The sequence below is a fragment of the Solanum tuberosum genome, unplaced genomic scaffold (genome assembly GCF_000226075.1).
Source record: "Solanum tuberosum cultivar DM 1-3 516 R44 unplaced genomic scaffold, SolTub_3.0 scf00249, whole genome shotgun sequence".
NCBI lineage: Eukaryota > Viridiplantae > Streptophyta > Magnoliopsida > Solanales > Solanaceae > Solanum > Solanum tuberosum.
Genome location: NW_006239187.1, coordinates 483806 through 505246, shown reverse-complemented (window position 1 = coordinate 505246; position 21441 = coordinate 483806). Strand labels below are relative to the sequence as shown.

The 21441-nt window shown below is 35.3% G+C and overlaps 3 protein-coding genes across 4 annotated transcripts; 1 reads left to right on the top strand and 2 right to left on the bottom strand.

Moving 5' to 3' along the window:
* The first annotated feature begins 1413 nt into the window (after positions 1-1413).
* Positions 1414-2695, top strand: LOC102603774 (uncharacterized). The gene is made up of 4 exons (XM_015313705.1): positions 1414-1738; positions 2067-2207; positions 2273-2446; positions 2554-2695. The coding sequence occupies exons 1-4, from the start codon at positions 1478-1480 to the stop codon at positions 2575-2577; spliced, it is 600 nt and encodes a 199-aa protein (XP_015169191.1). The 5' UTR covers positions 1414-1477; the 3' UTR covers positions 2578-2695.
* Positions 2696-6497: 3802 nt separating this feature from the next.
* Positions 6498-7733, bottom strand: LOC102603432 (protein GAST1-like). The gene is made up of 4 exons (XM_006357974.2): positions 7515-7733; positions 7276-7335; positions 7141-7174; positions 6498-6847 (listed from the first exon to the last, which is right to left on the bottom strand). Exons 1-4 carry the CDS (start codon positions 7581-7583, stop codon positions 6666-6668), a joined length of 345 nt encoding a protein of 114 aa, XP_006358036.1. The 5' UTR covers positions 7584-7733; the 3' UTR covers positions 6498-6665.
* Positions 7734-9167: 1434 nt separating this feature from the next.
* Positions 9168-20447, bottom strand: LOC102577515 (RRM-containing RNA-binding protein-like protein). Of its 2 annotated transcripts, NM_001288140.1 has the most exon segments (6): positions 9168-9489; positions 9491-10183; positions 11533-11756; positions 12249-12518; positions 20066-20184; positions 20317-20407. In NM_001288140.1, coding segments are annotated over 5 exon segments (1464 nt in total). In that variant the 5' UTR covers positions 20171-20184; positions 20317-20407; the 3' UTR covers positions 9168-9317.
* Between the last annotated feature and the right edge of the window lie 994 nt (positions 20448-21441).

Sequence of the window (21441 nt, the reverse complement as noted above, 5' to 3'; positions counted from 1 at the left end):
TTTATTTACAAACAATTCTACTTTAAAGGTTACCATCTCCCAAAGACAACACATATTTAAAAGAAAAAGGTACTTTAAACTCTAATTATCAATCATAGTGAGTCATAGCAATAATTAGGGTTGTTCATGGTTATGGCTATAAAATCAAACCAAATCGCAAACCGAACCAAACTGATTAAAAATCGATATTTGGTTTGGTTTGGTTTGGTTTGGTTTTAAATTTTGAAAAACCGATATTATTTGGTTTGGTTTTGGTTTTACTAAAAATTAACTGCAAAAATAACCAAACCGAACCGCGAAGTTATATATATAAATTTTATAATTATTTATAAATAAAATATGAGTATTTTAATAAATTTTAATTAACTTAAGTCTTTAATTTTACTATTTTCTAAAGCCCAACACTTAAATTTTAGCCTAACTATTGAAACCTTAAGTCTAAATCCCACAATATTCATTACGATAACGATCACACTTTCTCTGTATTTTATAAAATTTTCTAACGCAACATTGAATAATTTAAAGCTCAAGCTAAAGAAGATGGTAATTGATTAGTTTTGACTATGAAATATTGGTTTTTTTTTTCTTTTGAGAGTAATTTCTCAATATTTTAAGGTGTAATTTTATTGAAAAGTCTATTAACAAGATGTTAGATCTCCAGAATATTGAACCAACTTTATGCTATTTGACAATGAGTTTTTTTAGTTTCTGAAACTTGGTACATTGGATGAATCACTTTGTTCATGTAATAGCTTATTTATGAATTATTCATGTACTAAGTGTTTATGTCTATCGAGATGCGTATATTCTTAACAAACTTATTACTTTCGAACCGAAAAAAACATACCAAACCGACTATAACCAAACCGACGGTTATTTTTTTTATTTGGTTTGGTTTGGTTTTAGAAATTTAAAAATCGATTTAAATTGGTTTGGTTTTGGTTTTAACTAATAACTGATCCAGACCGAACCATGAACACCTCTAGCAATAATTTACTTTAAAAAAACTCGCAATATAGTGTATTATTGCAACTTACATAGATATGCTATATTAAGAAAATATTTATTATTTATAGCAATGACATTTTTTTCTACTGAACACTTATAATACAATTTAGATATAAATATGTGTAGTTCTATTTACAAATAATTCTACTTTAAAAGGTACCTTCTTACAAAGACAACACGTTTTTTTTAAAAAAAAAAAGTAGATATTTTAAGCTCTAATTATCAATTATAGTGATAGTTTAACTAAAACATAGCAATAATTTATTTTTAAAAAAAACAAACTTGTGCTATAGTGTATCATATGTTTTGTATAGTGTATTGATTGTTAAAACCAATAATTATTTATTTTAAAAAGTATTAGCCCAAATAAATATATAATTTAGGGTTGTTTGGTTTAAATTGATTCTCTCAACTCTCAATCGATACAACAGAGCTTCTTTGACGGTGCATAAACTATTAATCCGTAGTCATGCCGCCATTGCCGGAGCCTTTGGTAAGCAACAAATTTGTTTACTCGGACGAAGAATCGGATGACGAGGAATTGGATTCGCTGAAACAAAAGGTGAATGAAGAAGATGCTGAATCCAGCGAGTCCGAAGATAATTCTTCAGAATGTGACACGCCGGAACGGGATGTGGAGAAACTATGGTATCGCCCTTACTCTCGTGGTGATAGAGTCATTGATAAAGCTTGCTTGATAAGGTATTTTGAACAAATCCATGACAGTGAGGTACCGATTTCTCCCTCTTCTCTACTATACTATTATTGTTTAGGGTTAGTCCAATTATGATAATTACCATCGGATATACTAGAATACATAAAATTAGTGTTATCGCAAAAACAGCAATAGATAGCCCTCTTAAGATTGCAAAGAGTTTCTGATAAATAGGCAACTCTAGTATTTTAATTTTTGTTGTGTCGATGTCTAGCATCATATGATTTGAATTCGGAGAGTCCTGAAGATTGGATTTCGAAATTTCCTGTTCTGTTCCTGTGATTATTATTAAGATTGAGCTGATTATCGACTCTTAATAGCGACTTATGTTTGTCTCTAATAGGGATTTGACATCAAAGATTATCCTGGTTCGGCTCCAATGACTTCCATATTTCCCATGCAAGGCTACTTACAACATCCTGAATTTATGGAAAAGATGAAGGATTTTGCTAGACGGGCAATTCAGCACTACAATGAAAAAATGGTATGCTCTTGTCACATTGTCTTTCTAGTTTTCTTCTATAGAAAGCTGATTGAGTATTCTTTTAGGGCACTTCATATGTGGTTAATGAGATTCTCAAGGTTAATGGACATAGCATCAAACACTTCATGTACTATATTACCCTTTCAGTCAAGAATTGCGAGAACGAATATTTTCAAGTTAAGGTGGTGGATCGCCTTCATCTATATAACTCTTTGGATTTCCCAATCGTTAGGCCAAGGGTAATGAGATCTGCTATATACATTCCTTTTTACTTTATATTGATTAATGACTAAGTTTCAGCATTTGCAAGTTACTAACTCTCTCTCTTCTACTTTTATGTATGTAGGCGAAGGGAGGTTTGGACATATAGTAGATGTTGAAGTCTCTACATTTGTGTTGGCTTGGGTTCAAGCTTTAGCTTTACATTGATAGCTCTTGTCAATGTGGTACATTATTACTAGTAAATTATCATCATTTTTTAGTTAGTTCATTGGAATAGTTTAGTTGGTAGTAATTGAAAGTGGATCATCTATTCTAGTCTTGTGTAAAAAGGAGAAAAAACAATTGTGACATTTGAAAGTAGGTCTTTCTTAAATATTAGTCTGTCTTCAAATGCAGGAGCTCTTAACATTCATTTTTGTATATGATTTGAAGTAGTGAGTGTCAAAAGAATGCCATAGAATGCGTGCGTGTTGTATCCTCCTAAACTTGATTTGAAACAGATGTTGTTATGAATCAAGTCCAGCCTAATATGGATACCAAAGTCACACAACTAGTTGTTGGGCTGACAAGAGTTGTTGGATTGAGAACAAGCAATAGGGCCGGATTAATTTGGAATTTGGATTGAGTAGTGGATGTGAGAACAGTTTCATCAAAAAGGAATAGTTGTATGTGATTCAGGGTTTATGCATATCGAAGAAAAATTGTTGCCCTTTCTTCTTCTTCTAGAGTCTAAGCTCTCATTCTTATCAATATCATTAGTTACTTATTATTTTCATTATAATTCAATAGCTTGGGCGTTGCAAGTACTATTCTAAAAAATTATAATCGCATTTTAGTTATGAGCAATTCAGGTTTGTTATAGATGCAACAACATTTTTTTGAGAGCCTGAACAATATAGGAGCAGAGTACCATGAATAAGGTATCTGATGGTTGTATTAGTATCTAGTCAAGTATCATGTTAGCTACGAATTATTTAGCGATAAATTAACTAAATATCGTAATTGATTCATATTATTATTGTAATAGCTAGAAAGATTGCATTCGTCATATTTCTCAATAATTATTGTTATTATATATCTTAAAATAAGTTGTGACATGAACAAAAGGCGTTTAACATCCCTCTAGTGACTTGTTAATTTAGTTTAGTAAGTATAACATGTACTACAAAATGCTAGAATATCATACAGTATACACAATTAAATAAAAATGTTTGGTGACAAATTAAATTTGTTAAAGAAATAGATACTAGTCAAAATCATGCCTGCCTTTTAGCCAACTATCCAGAAGCAATGGTTTTTCACTTGGACAAGTGTCACAACTAGAGCCAATTAAAAATTATGGAGTACTTGTTTTTCCCTAATATTAATTAGTATGTGGACTAATTATTCGAATAATCTAGGTACACACTTAGACTATTCTATGAAATACTTATTAACTTTCAATGACAATATCAATCCAACTCGCTCATTTAATACTTTTATCTCTTACTAACTGTTATAAAATAGTTCAATTGCTTTAGTCGAGCATATTTTATTTAATTTTTTATCAATAGTATATTTTGTTAAATTATCACTTTAACCTTAATTCTCAAATCAAAGACTAAGGACCCCTTGCTCCCGATTCACTCATCAAAATTTACTCGCATACGATATTTACACTAAACATATTTAAATAATGGTTGTGTATTTATACTTTTGACGCGAACCATGATTAAGCAATATTTGTATTTTTTATATATAATATAATAGTGACTTAAAATTAATTTGTTTGATTTTCTCTTCTCTTTTTCTTTTATTTCTTTCTTCTATTTATTATTATTTGGATCCTTCACACCAACAAATAGCCAATTACAAAAATCCCAATTTTTTTTGTGCCTATAAATAAGTGCACAACCCATCCAATTCTTTAAAACAAAACAAAACAAAAACATCAAGAAAAACCAAGTGATTTTAACACTTTTCATGGCTGGCCTTCAATACAATTTCTTCCCAACAGATCTCCTTTATCCTCTCCAAAAAACAAACAAAAACATCAACACTTCCCAACAAAACTCTCTTTTAATCAAAACCAAAAAGAATAGTGATAATGAAATTTTAGATGATTCGAAATCATATAATAAATTCATTAGTAGCACCAACAACAATAATAACATCCATAAAGCCAATTCCTCTTTTGCCTTGGCTCCCATTACAAAGCACGAGGAAAATCAAGATTACGATCAAAATCAAGACTTCTGATTTCAATAAGAAGATCTTGATCATATATTAATTTTGAGATAAGTACATATTATTGTGATCTATGTGAAATCTTCTAAGGATCAACAACGACAACAATAAGGCTCTCAAAGTCATCTCAAAAGAAGAAGAATAAAGATTAAGATTGAGTATATTATTATGGTTTGATATATCCTTTTTTTATAGTCGAAAAATCTCTAAGAATCAGGCGTGCATGTATCTCTTTGTTTCTTTTGATGAATATATGTGTATTTGGAGACCTTTTGGTGTTGTAAAAGGCTTCTCTAAACTCATCAAATGTTATTGATGTATCATATTAATAATAGTTTGTATCATATTAGTTATGAATATTTTCCAATATCCACATGTTTAAGGCTAAAAGAGAGGTAAAACTTATACTATATATATCACCCTTCATTAATAAATAAATAAAAAGGTGATAAAGATATCATTATGAATCTTCTTCCTTCCATTAAGTCAATTCAATTATGCTCATAATCAATTAGTCAATTCAACTTTCTTGTTCATTAGGGAATGCATCAAAATGTTCAATCCAATTAAAATATGTAATTAAATATAAAAGGAAATAAGAAATGAATATTCTAGAATGTATCTAGAACATTCAAGATTGACAAATAAAGTTTAGTTTATTGATCTTTTGACTTCATGAAAAGAAAGTTTTGTTTAATTCTTACAAATTAAAATTTGTTTATAAATAAAGTGTAGTATCAGTGTTTGGAAGCAATATATTCTTTCAGTGATGCTATTTATTTATTTTTTTGTTTATTAACATCCTTTGATAGCTCAGGAGTTTTACAAAAAAAAAAATTGGTCAAATATATAATTAAGCTACATCACATAAGATGAAATACAACAAATATAAATACCTTTGTCATTTTTATAAAGTAGAAGTAGATTTTATTTTATTTTATTTTGTATATTTTACACAAAACTCACAGTGTTAAGAGCTAATTACATCATATACCTACTCTGTTCCAAATTACAAAAATCTCTTAAAATTTAAGGATTTTGGATATATCATTCAACGTCCCGATACATCGCGTTTCGATTTCAGATATATTACTCAACATCTGATACATCATATTCCGATACATTACTTTTGTTGATACAATACACCTATCACAATACATCACTTAGCATTCCCATACATTACCTTTGTTGATACAAGACACACCTATCCTGATTCCAAGAATATGAAAAAGTAGAAATTTTTATAATTTTAGAGAATATGATAAAATAAATTGTGTATTTAAATTATTATTATTATTTGGGGGGTGAGGGTGGGGGGGCAGCCTAAAGAGATTATTACTAGTAGTTAATTGACTTTGTATAATTACAACTTATAAAAAGTTGTGGTCCTCAAAGGACTTTAACCAAACAATGCACGTGAATGAAAAGTGGTCTATATTTTCATTCTAGAAGGTTGGTTTATTATTAGAAGCTTAGCCTAATGTTGATCGATTGATAATTTCGATCATAGGGGGTTTTATATTGGGAATCAAAATTATTAAAGCGATATTCTCCCTTTTAACTTTTACTTATTAACTATTGAATTATGAACAAGTTACAGAACTAATTAGTTTATTAAAAAATCGAATTAGCAATTTTTATCTCAATTATTAGGTGGATAAAATTGATCGAGTGGTCTTAGTTTGAAGATGAAATAGGGTATGGACCATGATATTAGAAGAATGAACTTTACTTGGTTGCCAACATAAACATTGAGTTATATTTTAGCAATTATCCACCTAACTAAGTAGGTAGAGTATGGCCAAAACAAACACTAGCCAAAAAAACACTTTTATATAATGATAAAAGAAAATAATTTTATTCTATTCAATCACTTAAAACATAATTACATGAGATAGTCTATAATAAGTGGAGCTTGTAACTTAAAAATGATACAAACATCATCCTACAACAGATTAATTAAGTAAACTCATAACATAAAAATTCTTTTCACCGTCAGTGCATATGATTTTAAGGACATTTTGGGCCTCCTCTCTTGGTCTTCCAATTATTGTAACAAGGGCAAAATTGTTTGTTCCCATAAGTCCCAGCAGGAACACAAAGACACTTTGCACAACATTTTTGGCAAAAGAACATACATGGCTTCCTGTATTGTGTATTTGAGCATCTATATGTGCACTTTGGTAAACAATCTGCAAAAAATAAATAATAAAAAAATTAAGTTCACATAGTATATTATAAATTCAACGGCGAAGACAGAAATTTCGCTAAGAATATTCAACTGACCACCCTTCGACTACTGTAACTCTATCCTATGAGTTCAGTAGCCAAGAGATCATAATTTGAATCATACATAATAATAAATATAAGGATGTTTAAGGGGAGTTCAAGAATTGATGTACATACATTATAAATTACATTATATTTTTTTACGAAAGATATTTAACTGATCACCCTTACTAGAATACAATTCATTTTTAATTACCTTGAGGATGGAGACTACCAGGAGTAGTACCATTCTGCAGAAAAATAAAAACAATTTTATAAGTAAGAATTGGCAAATTTCATAACCAAAAAAAAAAAAAAGGACAAAAAAAGTGATAATTCAAACAAGACTTACCATTGGTAAAGTGTTAGGAGGTTGTGGCTGAGGTGCTGGAGACTCTATTATTATTGTTGCCTGACATAAAAAAAATTTAAAAAAAATTGTTGTAAGAAACAATTAAAAGAAAGGTCTATATTAGTTCAACTAAACTTATTATTTTGAAATATATAAATTACTTTATAATGTACAAAATTCACTGACTCTAAATTTGAGTTCGATTGTAATTATGAAGAGTGTGTGTGGTGATAGCTTACATGGGTTCCAACAAGAAGAAGCATTATTAGAAGAGGGAGTAATAGCACTAGGCTAAGTTTCTTCTCCATTTTGTTGTTTTCTTGATATATTATATTGAACAAAAGAGAGAAATGATGTTTGATGGTTTATGTTGGTTGGGAATATTAGATAGATGAGGTATTTATAGGCAGTTGGAAACTCAAAAAGTGAGTAGAATTCTATGGGTATTTCTCAATGTTCTTTGATAGCAACATGATTATATATAATATATACCGCTATGGGTTGTGGTGGGACGATAAAGACTTTTTCATTTTTAACAAAAATTTCAATTTCAATTTTGGATATGAGTATTCTTTGATAGGAAACAATAAAATGTCCTAGTAAGCTTCTATCGCATGAATTCAGGAATCCTAATTAATTTGATCGATCAATGAGTTTCGTATATCATATTGTTTTGTTAGTTTATTATTGTGTTGAATAAAGCGAATCGAGATTAATTAGTTCAGTGGATTATATATACCAAATATATTTTAAAAACAGTTTTGTGAGTTTATTGTATTGGATCAAATTCAGCACTATTTATATATTTATTGTACGAGTAGAGTTTTACGATAAAAACTTAGTAATTAGTAACCTAGTGAAAATGATATAAAAAGTTGAACTATCTTGATAATGTAAAAAATATTTAGTGTATATACAAGAAAACAAAGCAAAAGAAATTGGTGGTCAATTTACATAGGGAAAACAGCCAAGAATCCATGTGAAATTCCAGAATATGAAAATGAAAGTAGAAGAAACTTCACATGTGTTGATCACTAGCTCACATGTTCCCAATAAGATTTTAGAGGTCTGCAATGTTTTTGAAGACCCAACAGATAAAAACTTACATAAACCATATAACATTCAAAAGAAAACAAAGCTCTTATCTTCAAAATAACTACTTTTATTATTTAAAAAAATTGTCTTCATAAACAAGTGGTAGCTAGGAAGATCATTCAATCTAATAATCTATTCAAACTTCTTGTGAACCATTGTTTCTTTTTCTTTTCTTATAAACAATAGAATTAAGATGCGCGCATCTCAATTAGTTCATTGAATACTTAATATGGGGTTCATAAGACACTTTGACTATGTACTGAATAACTTTGTCCACTGAGTCTTGAATAGATGAGAGAAAACTACCTAATATTTTTTATTTGGCTCTATCGATATTTAAAACCAAGTACACTATGCTAAACTTCTCGTGAACCATACTTATATAATTTATCAGTTTGCAGGAAAATTCTAGTAGTTTGTTATCTTCTGTTATTAGCTTTTGTATTTTCTTGGAAGTAAGTGAAAACTTGGAGTGTGTGTGAACCATAAAGTGTTTTTGGTATTTAGCAGGTTATGGTATGTTGGTTCACTTTAGTAGCCTCGTGACTTGCGTTTTTAACCATTTTTGCTTGTTGTTGTCAATCAATAGGGATCAAAATTATGATATATATTGTAATAGGACCAAGATTGAAAGATTTAATGTTCTAGCATAATCATTTAATACAACAATAACATACATAGTATAATCCCACGAGCAGGATTTGGAGAGGGTAGTGTATACACAAACCATACCCCTACCGTTAAAGGTAGAGAGGTGGTTTCTGATAGACCCTCTCTTCTAATGGCTTGCAATAGAGGCACCTAATAATTACTAATATGATAAAAAAATTGCATTGTCAACAGAATCAAATTACTTAATTCAAATGGCTCAAGCAGTGACAATTTTTTTTTGCAGTAACGAAAATATGAAACACTAGTTTACATAAGTTCTTCTTGATCAAAGCAGCTTAGACAAAACACTCAAAATTAAGGTTGTTGTGCTGCAGCTCCTGCTGGTTGAGGCTTCTGCTGATAAGCAGCTTGCTCACCGGTAGGAGGTGGGGGAGGTGGTCTGGCAGCTTGATAAGGCGGGGGATACTGCTGATAATGTGGAGGCGGTGGTGGTGGCATATACCCATAGGGTGGTGGTGGATAGTAAGGTGGGTAAAATTGACCTTGAGGTGGAGGCACCGGTGGATATGCATAGTGTTGTCCTTGTGGGTGTTTCTCAGAACCAATCTTGTTTTCAGGCCCTGACCCTGCAGCTGAACTAGAAGCCCCATCCTGAGATGAAACTATGGCACCCATCCTCTGAGGATCCATTGACGGATAATATGCTCTTTCCTGCTGAAGCATTGGCGGAATGTTGAAGTATGGCATCGGTTGTGGGGGTTGTTCCTGAGTGCCTGGGGGTGGAGGAAGCTGGTTCTGTTGTTGTGATATGACAGCTCTGGGCAACAATCCACTGTGAGTCACTGCAGCCTGCTGCCTTGCTTCATCAGACAGTTCGGTGTCTGGTTTAGGAGCTTGTGGTCTCCCCCAGAGCAGCTTCAGTCTCAAGCCCTTTATCACTAGCTTGTTCGCTAGTTCCTCAGCCGCCTTCACTGCACCTTCTCTTGTAGTGTAGGTTACAAAAGCACAACCACGCTGCAACACCATTTTAATGGACTCGATTTCTCCATGTGCGTAAAACTGGTCCCTTAGGTCCTGCTCACTGATTCTTGCATCAACACCACCCACATAGAGGGTTCTAATGCTCTCGTCATCAGGGGGCTCCAATGAAGGCATTTCACCTGCCTTATTAAGTAGCTTCATCGCCACAGGATCATTAACTCTGCAAGCATTGCAGGTAACACAATGACAACACTTCTTGAGCCAAAAATATGAACAAGATAGTAATGTAGTTTTTTTAAGTTAATGAAGATCATTAGGATAATTAACATTCAGGAAAGAGGACATGCAACAAGATGTCACTAATCTAGCCACAGTGAGGGTAGACATTTCAAACTATAAGCGGTACAGCATTCGCTTCTTGGAGTATGAGAAAAATGATTGCTCCAGCATTGTCTAATAAACTTATAATCCAGAAAACAGAACCATGCAGTTACGATGACATCACTAGTCCCACCTTATCACCTGTACTTGACCTAAATCACCTAGACCCGTTAAGGGATGCCAGACATCCATGTCTCTAGGTGATTGATTTTCCAAAGGTTTCATATTTAGGAAACAAGGAAATTAAAAGATCACTAACACTGATGAAAGGATATGACTATTAGGCAATGTCTGTGATCTTTGACTATCAAATATCTTCTCAGAGAAACAATGTGAATAGGCGTTTACATGCAGAGACAGTTATTGTGATCACGTTGAAGAACTTAGGAAACAAGGAAATTAAAAGATCATTAACACTGATGCAAGGATTTGGCTAGTAGGCAAGCAAATTAAGGTTAAATCATAAATGTCTGTGATCTTTGATTATCAAATATCTTCTCAGAAAAAAAAGGTGAATGGTCGTTTACATGCAGAGATAGCAATTGTGATCATGTGGCTCAGCCTTGAGTCTATATTGAGGTGCAGACACAAGTTCAGCTACGCATTATCAGAGTCCAGGCAACATAGTCCCTAACCACATGTGTAATCAAGCAACTTTTTTGATGTCCACATGTTTTAAAGTAGGCAAAATTTGAGCAAGAAAAAACACAGGATCACTATTGAGTCAGCTGAGGTTGCCTGTTGCTGAGCTAGGTTCAATCTTCTCCTGGTGATCCAGGGACCAGGGCATTTGACTGGATGACAGATTCTTATCCTGCACCTCCCGACCAAGCCAAGCATCAAACCTCTTTCTAACTATCCTGTATGTTGGCTCTTTTGTTCCATGTTGAAATAGAACCTTAATTGTTACTACTACTTATTATTGGTCACTTATAATTAGATTTTAGATTAATGAATTATTAGATTGTATTGGACAAGATTTACGAAAAAAATTATTTTTCAATTTCAAAAATTATTTATACAACATAAATTATCAAACTAAAGTATGAGCAAGCAATAAGAAATATGCTATAAACAGCCTGGAGATATTGAAAGTTTGACATCAGGAGATTAAATGTCAATATGATATGAGATTTAAGAAAACAAAAACCATTCAAATTAACAGGATAAAGATTCAGTTGCACATACCCATAGTAACGGTCCTTAATGTTTTGCTGTGACAACTCCCCAGTCTCTGGCATTTCGTGCCTATAAGGGCACTCCAAACCTCTTGTGCATTGACCACGTATATAGAAACTGCAAACATGTGCCCGATTTCTCTTGTAGTATGGAGTTGTTCTTTGGAGCTTCAAAATAGTGTCATTTGCACGGACTTTTCCATATGAAGATTCATAATCAATCCCTGCTCTTGCCTGTTCAGAAAGAAGGCATAAGTCAACAGGAGAATATAGAAAAGCAAAGTGATTATCATAGAACAGTTTTGTCTGAAGCTAATCTTTTATGTTTACTATCTATAAAGGTTCTACATATATTATATATATATATATATATATATATGTCCTTCTCATTCCTTATGTACTCCTCCCTCTGAGGTGAGGAAGGAGGGAAACCCAATAATTATACAGCCCAATCAATTTTGGGCTAAAAGAAAGTTTCGGCACAAAGATTTAGTAACTTTTCGTATAAGCTAATCCACATTTGGCACTCTGAAAGTTGCAAGTAAAAATTGTTCATGGTAACAAGCACATACCCTCAGTAATAGATGAGTATTATTCTAAATTTGTGTGGGGTGGACGTAGGGGTGGGGGATGACCTTTTTATGCATGTAACTGTGAATATGCAGGTGGAGCACAAAGTCATGTTATAATAAGTATTAATAAACTTCAAGTTGAAACTTCACATACCCTGCGGTCATGCTCCTCTGCGAAATATTCTCTATTAACGTCACTCTTGGGAATTGCATCATTAGAATTGATACTGAGAGCAGTGTCTCGGACCTGAACTGGCAAACCATACTCAAGATCCAAAAGACAAACTTGACAAACATTCTTCAACTTGCTGCAGGTCTGACAGATCTCAGATTTTTTGTATCTTGCATCCCGACCAGGTCTCCATCTGAACACTGTGAAGGGTCGTGTGCATATCTTGCACTCCTTGTCATAATCTGCTTTCGTCTGAAAGGAACAATGACAAGATCAAAAGGTTCAATACTTGAGCATGGAAAAGTAAATGTAACTTGACCACGTCATAAAACTCAGATCAATCTCTATGCCTTGTACAAAGAAAACTGACATTTTGACAATAGGAATGGCCAGTAGAAGCAATCAAGTAGGAAACAGCTATGTATTAAGGGGAGCTGTCATCAGTTAACAACATGTAAAATGAATGTAGAATCTATTTTGATAAGAACGTGATGCAAGCAAGTGTATAACCTAACCAATAATCAGCAAACAAGGACTAGAAAGAGAGTAATAAGCCTAATAGGCTAACAGCCTTTTCTTTTATTGAGAAAGGACAACTTATTCTTTTTTTTGATGAAGTAAATGTTCCATTGAAGGCATCAAGAAGATGCAAATTAGTTACAAAAGTAGAAGCAAAAACAGTTGGTCTGCTGGCTCAAGTACAATTATGCTAAAACTAAGGAGCCAACAAAATTTGAAAAACTATCCAGGGAATCTACATAGGACAAATTAACCCAACTGTACAGACACATAAGGCATTCCGCTTTGAGAGAATGTAAAGGAGTTGATAGACCTTCAAAACATCTTCTGTTCCTTTCCCTCCAAATACTCCAAAAAATTGCTGCAGGTATCATCTTCCAAGTCTGTTTGATGGTGCTGTCAACTTTCCAGCAACACCAACTCTCATAAGCTTCTTTGATACTATGTGGCATGACCCAACTGAGTCCAAAAAAAGAGTAAAACATGTTCCACAATTTTGCTGTAACAGTACAATGCAGAAAAAGGTGCCTATTGCTCTCTGCTGCTTTCTGACATAAGTAGCATCCATTCACAATGATGCGTTTCCTTTTATAGAGGTTGTCTTGAGTTAGGCATGCTTCATATAGTGCAGTCCAGCAAAAACAGACGATCTTGGGCGGTAGCTTGATTTTCCAAATTAATTTCCATGGCCAGTGGTCAGTGACTGCATTAAATGCTCTTGACTGCTTGTAGGCTGCACTCACTGTGTAATTCCCGTCTCCTGTAGTACCCCATTTGAACTGATCTGTTGCCTGAGTGTTGAGAGAGAAACTCTGTAGAGTCTGTAGTAGTTTGATCAGGTCATTAAACTCCCAATCCTGCATATTCCTTCTAAACATAATGCTCCAGGTTGTTCCATCTCTATTTTGAGAAATTGTTGAGTCTGGATCCCTGGCTAAGTTGAAAAGACTTGGATAATCATCCATCAGAACTGTGTTGCGAAGCCATTTGTCTTTCCAAAATCTGATATGAAGTCCATTCCCCACTGTGAAGTGCTTATGCTGAGAAAATTTCTCCCATAGCTTGCATATGTGTTTCCAGACTCCGACCCCATAAGGTGCTTTTGAAAGACTGGTGCACCAATGACTCTGTATCCCATGCTTTGCACTGACCACATCCTTCCATAAAACATGTTCCTCCTGTGTGTATCTCCATAACCATTTCATAAGTAGACACTTATTATGCAGCGCCAAATCCTTGATCCCTAACCCCCCCTGTAGTTTAGGAAGAAGGACTTTTGGCCATTCCACCAGATGATACTTGTGCTTCTCACTATTCCCTTCCCATAGAAAATCTCTCCTGATCTTGTCAAGTTGTTCCAACACTTTGCCAGGAATAGGAAAAAGTTGCATATAGTATGTGGGAATACTATCAAGTACACTGTTGATCAGTGTAAGTCTGCCCCCTGTCGATAGGTACTGCATCTTCCAGGAGGCAAGTTTTTTCTCAAACTTCTCAATAACTCGTCCCCATATAGCTGTTGACTTATACTTTGCACCCAATGGCAACCCCAAATAGGTTGCCGGGAATTCACCCACACTACATCCCAAGATACCTGCTAATTCCTCCAAGTTTAGCACCTCATTAACAGGATAGATCACACTTTTTAGCATATTGATGTGCAAACCTGAGAGGGCTTCAAAAATCAAAAGGGTTAGATTCAAATAGAGAACTTGACTCCTGTTTGCCTCACAAAATATCAGAGTGTCATCTGCATAAAGCAGATGAGAGATGTTTGTAGTGATCATGCTCCCACATCAAAACCATTCAGCCATTGCAATTGCTTGGCTTTATCTAACATTCTGCTTAAACCCTCCATTGCAAGTATGAAGAGAAAAGGAGAAAGTGGATCTCCCTGCCTCAAACCTCTTTGTGGGGAGAAAAACCCAACTGGACTTCTGTTGATGAGAATTGAGTATTTTACTGTAGAAATGTTGAAATTGATCCAATTGATCCATCTTTCACCGAACCCCATTTGCCTAAGGATGGAAAGAAGATATGACCAATTCAACTGATCAAAGGCCTTCTCTATATCCAACTTGCATAAGATGCCCGCCCCTCCGTTTTTTATTTTCCAATCAAGAACCTCATTTGCAATCAGTGAGGCATCAGTGATTTGCCTATCTTTAAGAAAAGCATTCTGGTGTTTAGAGACTAGCTTTCCCATAACTGTCTTTAACCTTTCTGCCAGGACTTTAGCTATGATCTTGTAGACACTCCCAATTAAACTAATTGGCCTATAATCTTTGAGTTCTATTGCTCCTTTTTTCTTGGGAATGAGAGCTATGAAGGAGGCATTGCATGATCTAACCATCCAACAATGTTGATGGTAATGGTTCATAGCTGCCAGTATGTCAACTTTGATGAAGTCCCATGATTTCTGATAAAATGCCATTGTGTACCCATCTGGCCCTGGTGCCTTGTCGGGAGCGCAAGACTGAATAGCTGCCAATACTTCCTCTTCTTGAAAAGTTGCTTCCAGATTAAACTTTTCCTCAACTGAGATGGATGGAATGCCTTCAAAGTTGGCTGAAGGCCTCCACTGTTCAGGTTCAGTGTACAAACTTTCGTAAAAATCAACAGTTTCTTGCTTTATCCTATGCTTATCTTCAATGATCTCAGTTCCCACTTTGAGTTTGTCTATGCAATTGCCCCTTCTATGAGAATTTGCAATTTTTTGGAAGAACTTTGTGTTCTTGTCTCCCTCTTTGAGCCATAAGCATCTGGATTTCTGTCTCCATGAGATTTCCTCAGCTTTAACTAGTTGTTGAAGCTCAATTCTCAGGTTCATCATCTGAATAAGCTCTGGAACTGTTAATTGTCTACTCTCAGCTGCTTGCTCAAAAGCTGCCAGCTCATCTAGAGCTCTGGTTTTCCTGGTCTCTACCTTGCCAAATTCTTCTCTGTTCCAGTTTGTTATATCCCTCTTCAACCTTTTCAGTTTCTGAAGTAGTACAAAGTCCGCCCTGCCCACTATATTGTAGCTCTGCCACCAATATTCTAGCTTCTCTAGAAACCCTTCTGATTGAAGCCACATGTTTTCAAACTTGAAGTATGAAGGGCTAACATCCCAGTCTCCGCATTCAAGTAGAATAGGTTTGTGATCAGAGATTACTTTTGGGAGAGCTGATTGTTTTACATCCTTGAATGAGTCACTCCACTCGGTGGAGATGAGAAATCTATCAATTCTAGATGCTTGCACAAAATTATCACCCCTAGACCATGTAAATTGAGCCCCTTGTAATGGCAAATCAATCAGGTTAAGGTCCTGAATGGTGTCTGAGAAGGATCTCATGGCACTAGTCCTTCTCAAGCAATTTAATTTCTCGCTTTCAAATCTGCACACATTGAAATCACCCCCTAATACCCAATGTCCATCCCATAACCCCCGAACTCCAGCAATTTCGTGCCACATCTCTTCCCTTTCCGAATCTGTGTGAGGTCCATAGATACCTGTAAAACACCATCTGAACTCCTCTTGAATGCTCTCTAGCATACAAGATATGGAATAAGAGCCTTGGAGAGTGTCTGTTTTGACCCACTGCCTCTTGTCCCAAATTATTATTATTCCACCCCTAGTACCACTTGCTTCTAAAGTTGCCCAGTCAGCCCACCTATTACCCCATATTTGTTGTATCCATGTAGTAGACCAATTCTCTACTTTTGTTTCTTGCAAACACAAAACATCGACTTTCCATTTTTGAATGAGAGATTTGATGGTGCTCCTCTTGCTACTCTCATTTACCCCCCTTACGTTCCAGCTTAGGATTTTTAGTTTCATCCAGAACCGGAGTTGTATTTCCTACCCCCAGTTCCATTGTTGTGTTGCCCCTTTTTGTCATAATTGATCCCACATATCAATCTTTTTATCTCCCCTTCTCCTTTGGCCTTCTTCTCTTTTCCAGGTTGTTGCTTGGGTTCTTGTTGTTGGATTTGGAACTGCCTCCTTTGCTCCATCCTTAGAATAATATCTAGAAGTTCATGTTCGAACCCAGTTGCGTTGACCCCGAAAGCTTTGCATGCCTTGACCATTTTAATTCTAGTCCACTTTGAAGTCTCAATTAGATTGGGCTTTTGAATTAACTGAGCTTCAGACCCACCTTCGTACCATGTTAAAGGGAGAGCTTCGCTGATCGAAATAGAGGAAAATTCCGAGTCTGATTGATTTGCGTGAGCCAAATCCAGTTTCAGAGTTGGATTGCGAAGAAGTAGAGGTTTCCTTCCATGAGAGTCTGCTTCGTCGTCTGCTTCTGATGGGCAGTTTTCACTGTTTTGACATGATTCTGTAATCAATGGAGCACTGACCATCGAACTTTGATGATGATCTTTTTCTGAAACCAACGACGGTATAGATAGGGCATTGAATCTGTTGTAATATGGGTTTGGCTTGTGGCCCACCACTTTCCAGATGGTCTTTTCTTTTAAAAGCTTTGACTCCTTTTGGGCTTTTTTAATTGGGCCTTTTTTGTAATAGGTTTTGTCTAAACCTTTATATCCTGATGGCCCAGCTGTAGAGTTAAAGTCAGCCCTTTTTCTTATTCCATTGATATTAGGGTTTGGCCCCACTATTTGATTAGCTGGCAAATTTGAATCAACTGTCAAGGGCACGTGCTGTGCCAGAGGTCTGACCACTGTGTTGACTTCTGCTTTCCTTGAAAACCCCGCCTCTTCTTCACCGACCTTCCTTTTTCCTTTCCGGTCAGCTTCTTCACCGGCGTCCCATATTTTTGTGTGAGCATCAGGAATCACCCAAATTTCATAGCTTAAATCAGCAACTTTTAACTCCAATTTACATGGTAGGTTTCTGTTTTTGTCCTTGATACAGATTCTCGCCCAAAGTAAATTGGATCTTTTCTTTGTGTCTTCATCAATATCAACATAACCACCACATAGTTCGCCGATCTTTTGGAATGAACTTTTAGACCAAGCATGTAATGGGATTCCGAAGGCTTTGATCCATCGATCTCCCAATGGTAGCACCTTCGTGTCCAGATCAACTAGTGGAGACCACCAGTCCAACGATAGTCTCCGGCCATTCCAAAACCAATCGCCCGCCTTGACTCTGGCTGCTTCTTGCCGTGATGGCATTTCAAAGAGAAAAAGGTTGTGTGAAATCGGAGAAACCTTTAAGCCTGCTGTCATCTTCCACCTTTTGCAGAACCACTTCTGAATGGTATCATAATGTGGGTTATTGTGAAAGGAATCATTGAATCTACCGACCAAGCATTTGTCGAGAAAATTGCGATTATCTGATGCAGTTGCTGGTATTGCCTGGTTGGGTCTGCTAGACTCTATTGTTGGCCACTTCTCCATCTTGGAGACTTCACAAAAGGATCTTGCTTGAGAGTTAGGGCTCCATCTCTCTGATTGCATAGGAGGTCTCCATAAAAATCTCAAGATTTTATTCGCGATGTCTTCCCATCCTCCATTGTCTACGATCTCTGGTATAATGACAGATGATTTCTTATCTCCCAACCATGCTTCAATTCTAACAAATCTGCCATAACTGTTAAAGTTCTGGTAGACCCTGAAAATATAAGCTTTGATTTCCTTCCCCACCTTCTGCATAGCTTCCCTTCACCCTTGGAAGCTTCCTTCATGGCTCCACACACCCACCTTAAATTGTTTTCATCGATTCGAATTCCTCCAACGAACCTCCTGCTGCGTTCGCATAGCTTAAACCATCTTACCCGATCTTCACTGATGTCTATAAGTTCAAAAGATTTCTCACCAGCAGTAAAAAAAGTTCTCCCCTCCATCTTGGAGCAGAGAGAAAGAAAAGAGAAGAGAGGAGAGAAAGAGAGAGAGAGAGAGAGAGAGAGAGAAGAGAGAGAAAGAGGAGGAAAGGAAGGGAAGATTCCGATGATCAAAGGATCACCGGAGAGGAGTTCTCCCCTCCATCATGGATCGGAGAGAGAGAGAGAAGTTTCACGCTATCCAAAGCTAGAGTATCATTACACTTTTGATTCTCGCTTCTGAACACTACTCTAAACCAATTTCTCGATCACCTTGTTGTTGTTGTTGGGTGTCCAGAAAACATTTTCATGTATCTGGACAACTTATTCTTTCCCTATGACTCAAAGAAAATACTTGACTTGTTATCTTCATTAAATATGAGCAGCCAGATCAATCACACGTTATAATTACTTCAGTAAGAAGCTGAGGGCGTGAGGCGTATCAGATATAAAAGAATGGCGCTCTAACCTTTGATGTTTGATTCCTTAGAAAAACACAACTACACCTTTTAGTTCCTAACTGAATAAAGTGACCCTGTTTATTATAGTTTTTACCAAGTAATGCAAATCCTGATTGCTGAGAAACAGATGATTTATCTACTTTCCTGATTCCTGATATGCCAACCCCACTATACAGAAACAAGCTTTTGGATATTATCAATGTAAGAGTGCTATATACAAGGGTCGTCATGCCAATGTACAACATAGACTCAACGAATTCAATTTTTAAACGGCTCAGCAAATATTAAGTTCTAAACCCATAATTGCAGAAGTGCTATAGTTCAGTGATGAGGCATAAAGATTAAACCCATTTGGTTTAAATCCTGGAACGCTCTGACTATATTCACCTAAAGTTAAGACAAATGACTTCCTCAAGTTGGTACGTATGATGTATGGTGGGTGCACGTAACAAGTTAGAATCTGAGTTGTGGACAAGTCTAGTATTTACGTGGAGAAGGGTAAAAAGGCATTCCACTATCCACCTACTGTCAAAGTATAATTTCTCTGTGGTAATAAGAATAACTTCATCAACTTCTTTTTCAAACATTAGAATGTGTTAACTAAAGTGAGGCTTTTTCTCTTTAATCTTTTAACCACCTTGGTTAATGAGAACATAGCAAAGACCAAAAGGCCTCAAATTATGTCCAATTTCATGCTTGCATTCTCTCTGCTAGCATGGTGTTTCGTTTAATTTGTTGGTATAAATACCATCAACACATTCCTATGCATAGGAGGGGAGATTCAAATAAGAAAAAGGTGTGATCTTTTTAAACCAAAATTAACTAATTTGAATGGAAAAGGCTCAATCAATTAGGAGAAAATTAGGCACAAAATCAGTTCCTAAATTCCATAAACACACAACCCCTCAATTCTAGTTCAAAAACACCATAAACATAACAAACAAACCCTAATTCTATTCACAAATGAAAACAAAAATGAACACCAAATCATGAAATTATTCACAAAATAATAGAAAAATCAAAGAAGAGAAGTTCAAAATATTACCATTCGCACATAAGGACTATCCCCGAGACAAGACTCACATATAATCGGAAAATCAGATCGCTCCCATCCATCTGCTTCTGCATCTCTAAGCAACCTATGCGCCATTAATTACTATATTCCTGTTTCACAAAACACAGAAACTTATCAACTGAAGCTTTTTCTTCACACCCACTGCATCAAAAATTTCCAATTTATCAAAATATAAGGTACCTAATTAGGTTGATTTTATCAAAACGAAGCACAAACTTTACCTCAGTGAAATACAGCGATGGAGCTTACGGCGGCGGAAGAAATAGAGCGGCGACGCTTACGGCGGTGGAGGAGATACGGCGGCGGAGCAAAAGGGAGGAGAGGAGAAATAAAAAAAACCACTAATATTAATGTGAAGAAGAGGAAAAAATCGAAATTTTAGTAAGTTTAGTATTATTAGTACGTTTAGTCCTTCCAATATCAATATATTATAATTTTGATCCTTATATTTCTGGTTAGGGATATTTTACTTTTAGGGTGCGTTTGGTACGAAGGAAAATGTTTTCCAAGAAAAATAAGTAGATTTCTAACTTATTTTTTCATGTTTGGTTATTGCTTAAAAAAAATTCTGGAAAATACTTTTTAATGTTTAGTTGGTGAATGAAAAATATTTTTCAAAAAATATCTTTTATTTTTGGCTTGAGACTAAAAAATACTCTTTAGAAAAATAATTTTTGATCCGAATATCAACCTTGATAATTAATCTAGGATCCAACCCCGACACCCAAACTTTTCAGAAAATATCTTTTATTTTTGGCTTGAGACTAAAAAATACTCTTTAGAAAAATAATTTTTGATCCGAATATCAACCTTGATAATTAATCTAGGATCCAACCCCGACACCCAAACTAGGACAAGACCCCAATGACCGTTTCAAAATCCGACCCTGAGATTTGACCCAGGACCTGACCCACGAAAAAAATTTCAAAAATAATTTTTTTTAAAAAAATTGACGGTGTTGCAGCGGGGGTGGGAGTAGTGGGCGGGGTGGCATAAAAATGAATTTTTGTAAAATTTGAGGAGAGGGTAGGGGTAGGGGGTGGCGTAAGAATGAATTGTTTTTAAAATTTGGAATATTCTCCAAAAATAATTTTTTTTTAAAAAACTGACAGGGATGGCTTAGGTGGGGGTGGCGTAAAAAATGAAAGAATTTTAAATTTGAAAATTTCCCAAAAATAATTTTTTTTTTTTGTAAATATTAACTTTTGACCCGATGTGGCCTTGTGGGGGAGGGGGGGTGTGGCGTAAAAAAAATTAAATTTGAAATATTTTTCAAAAGCTATTTTTTGGGGGGTAGGGAGTAGGGGTGGTAGGGGCTGGGTGAGGTAAAAAAAAATCTTAAAATT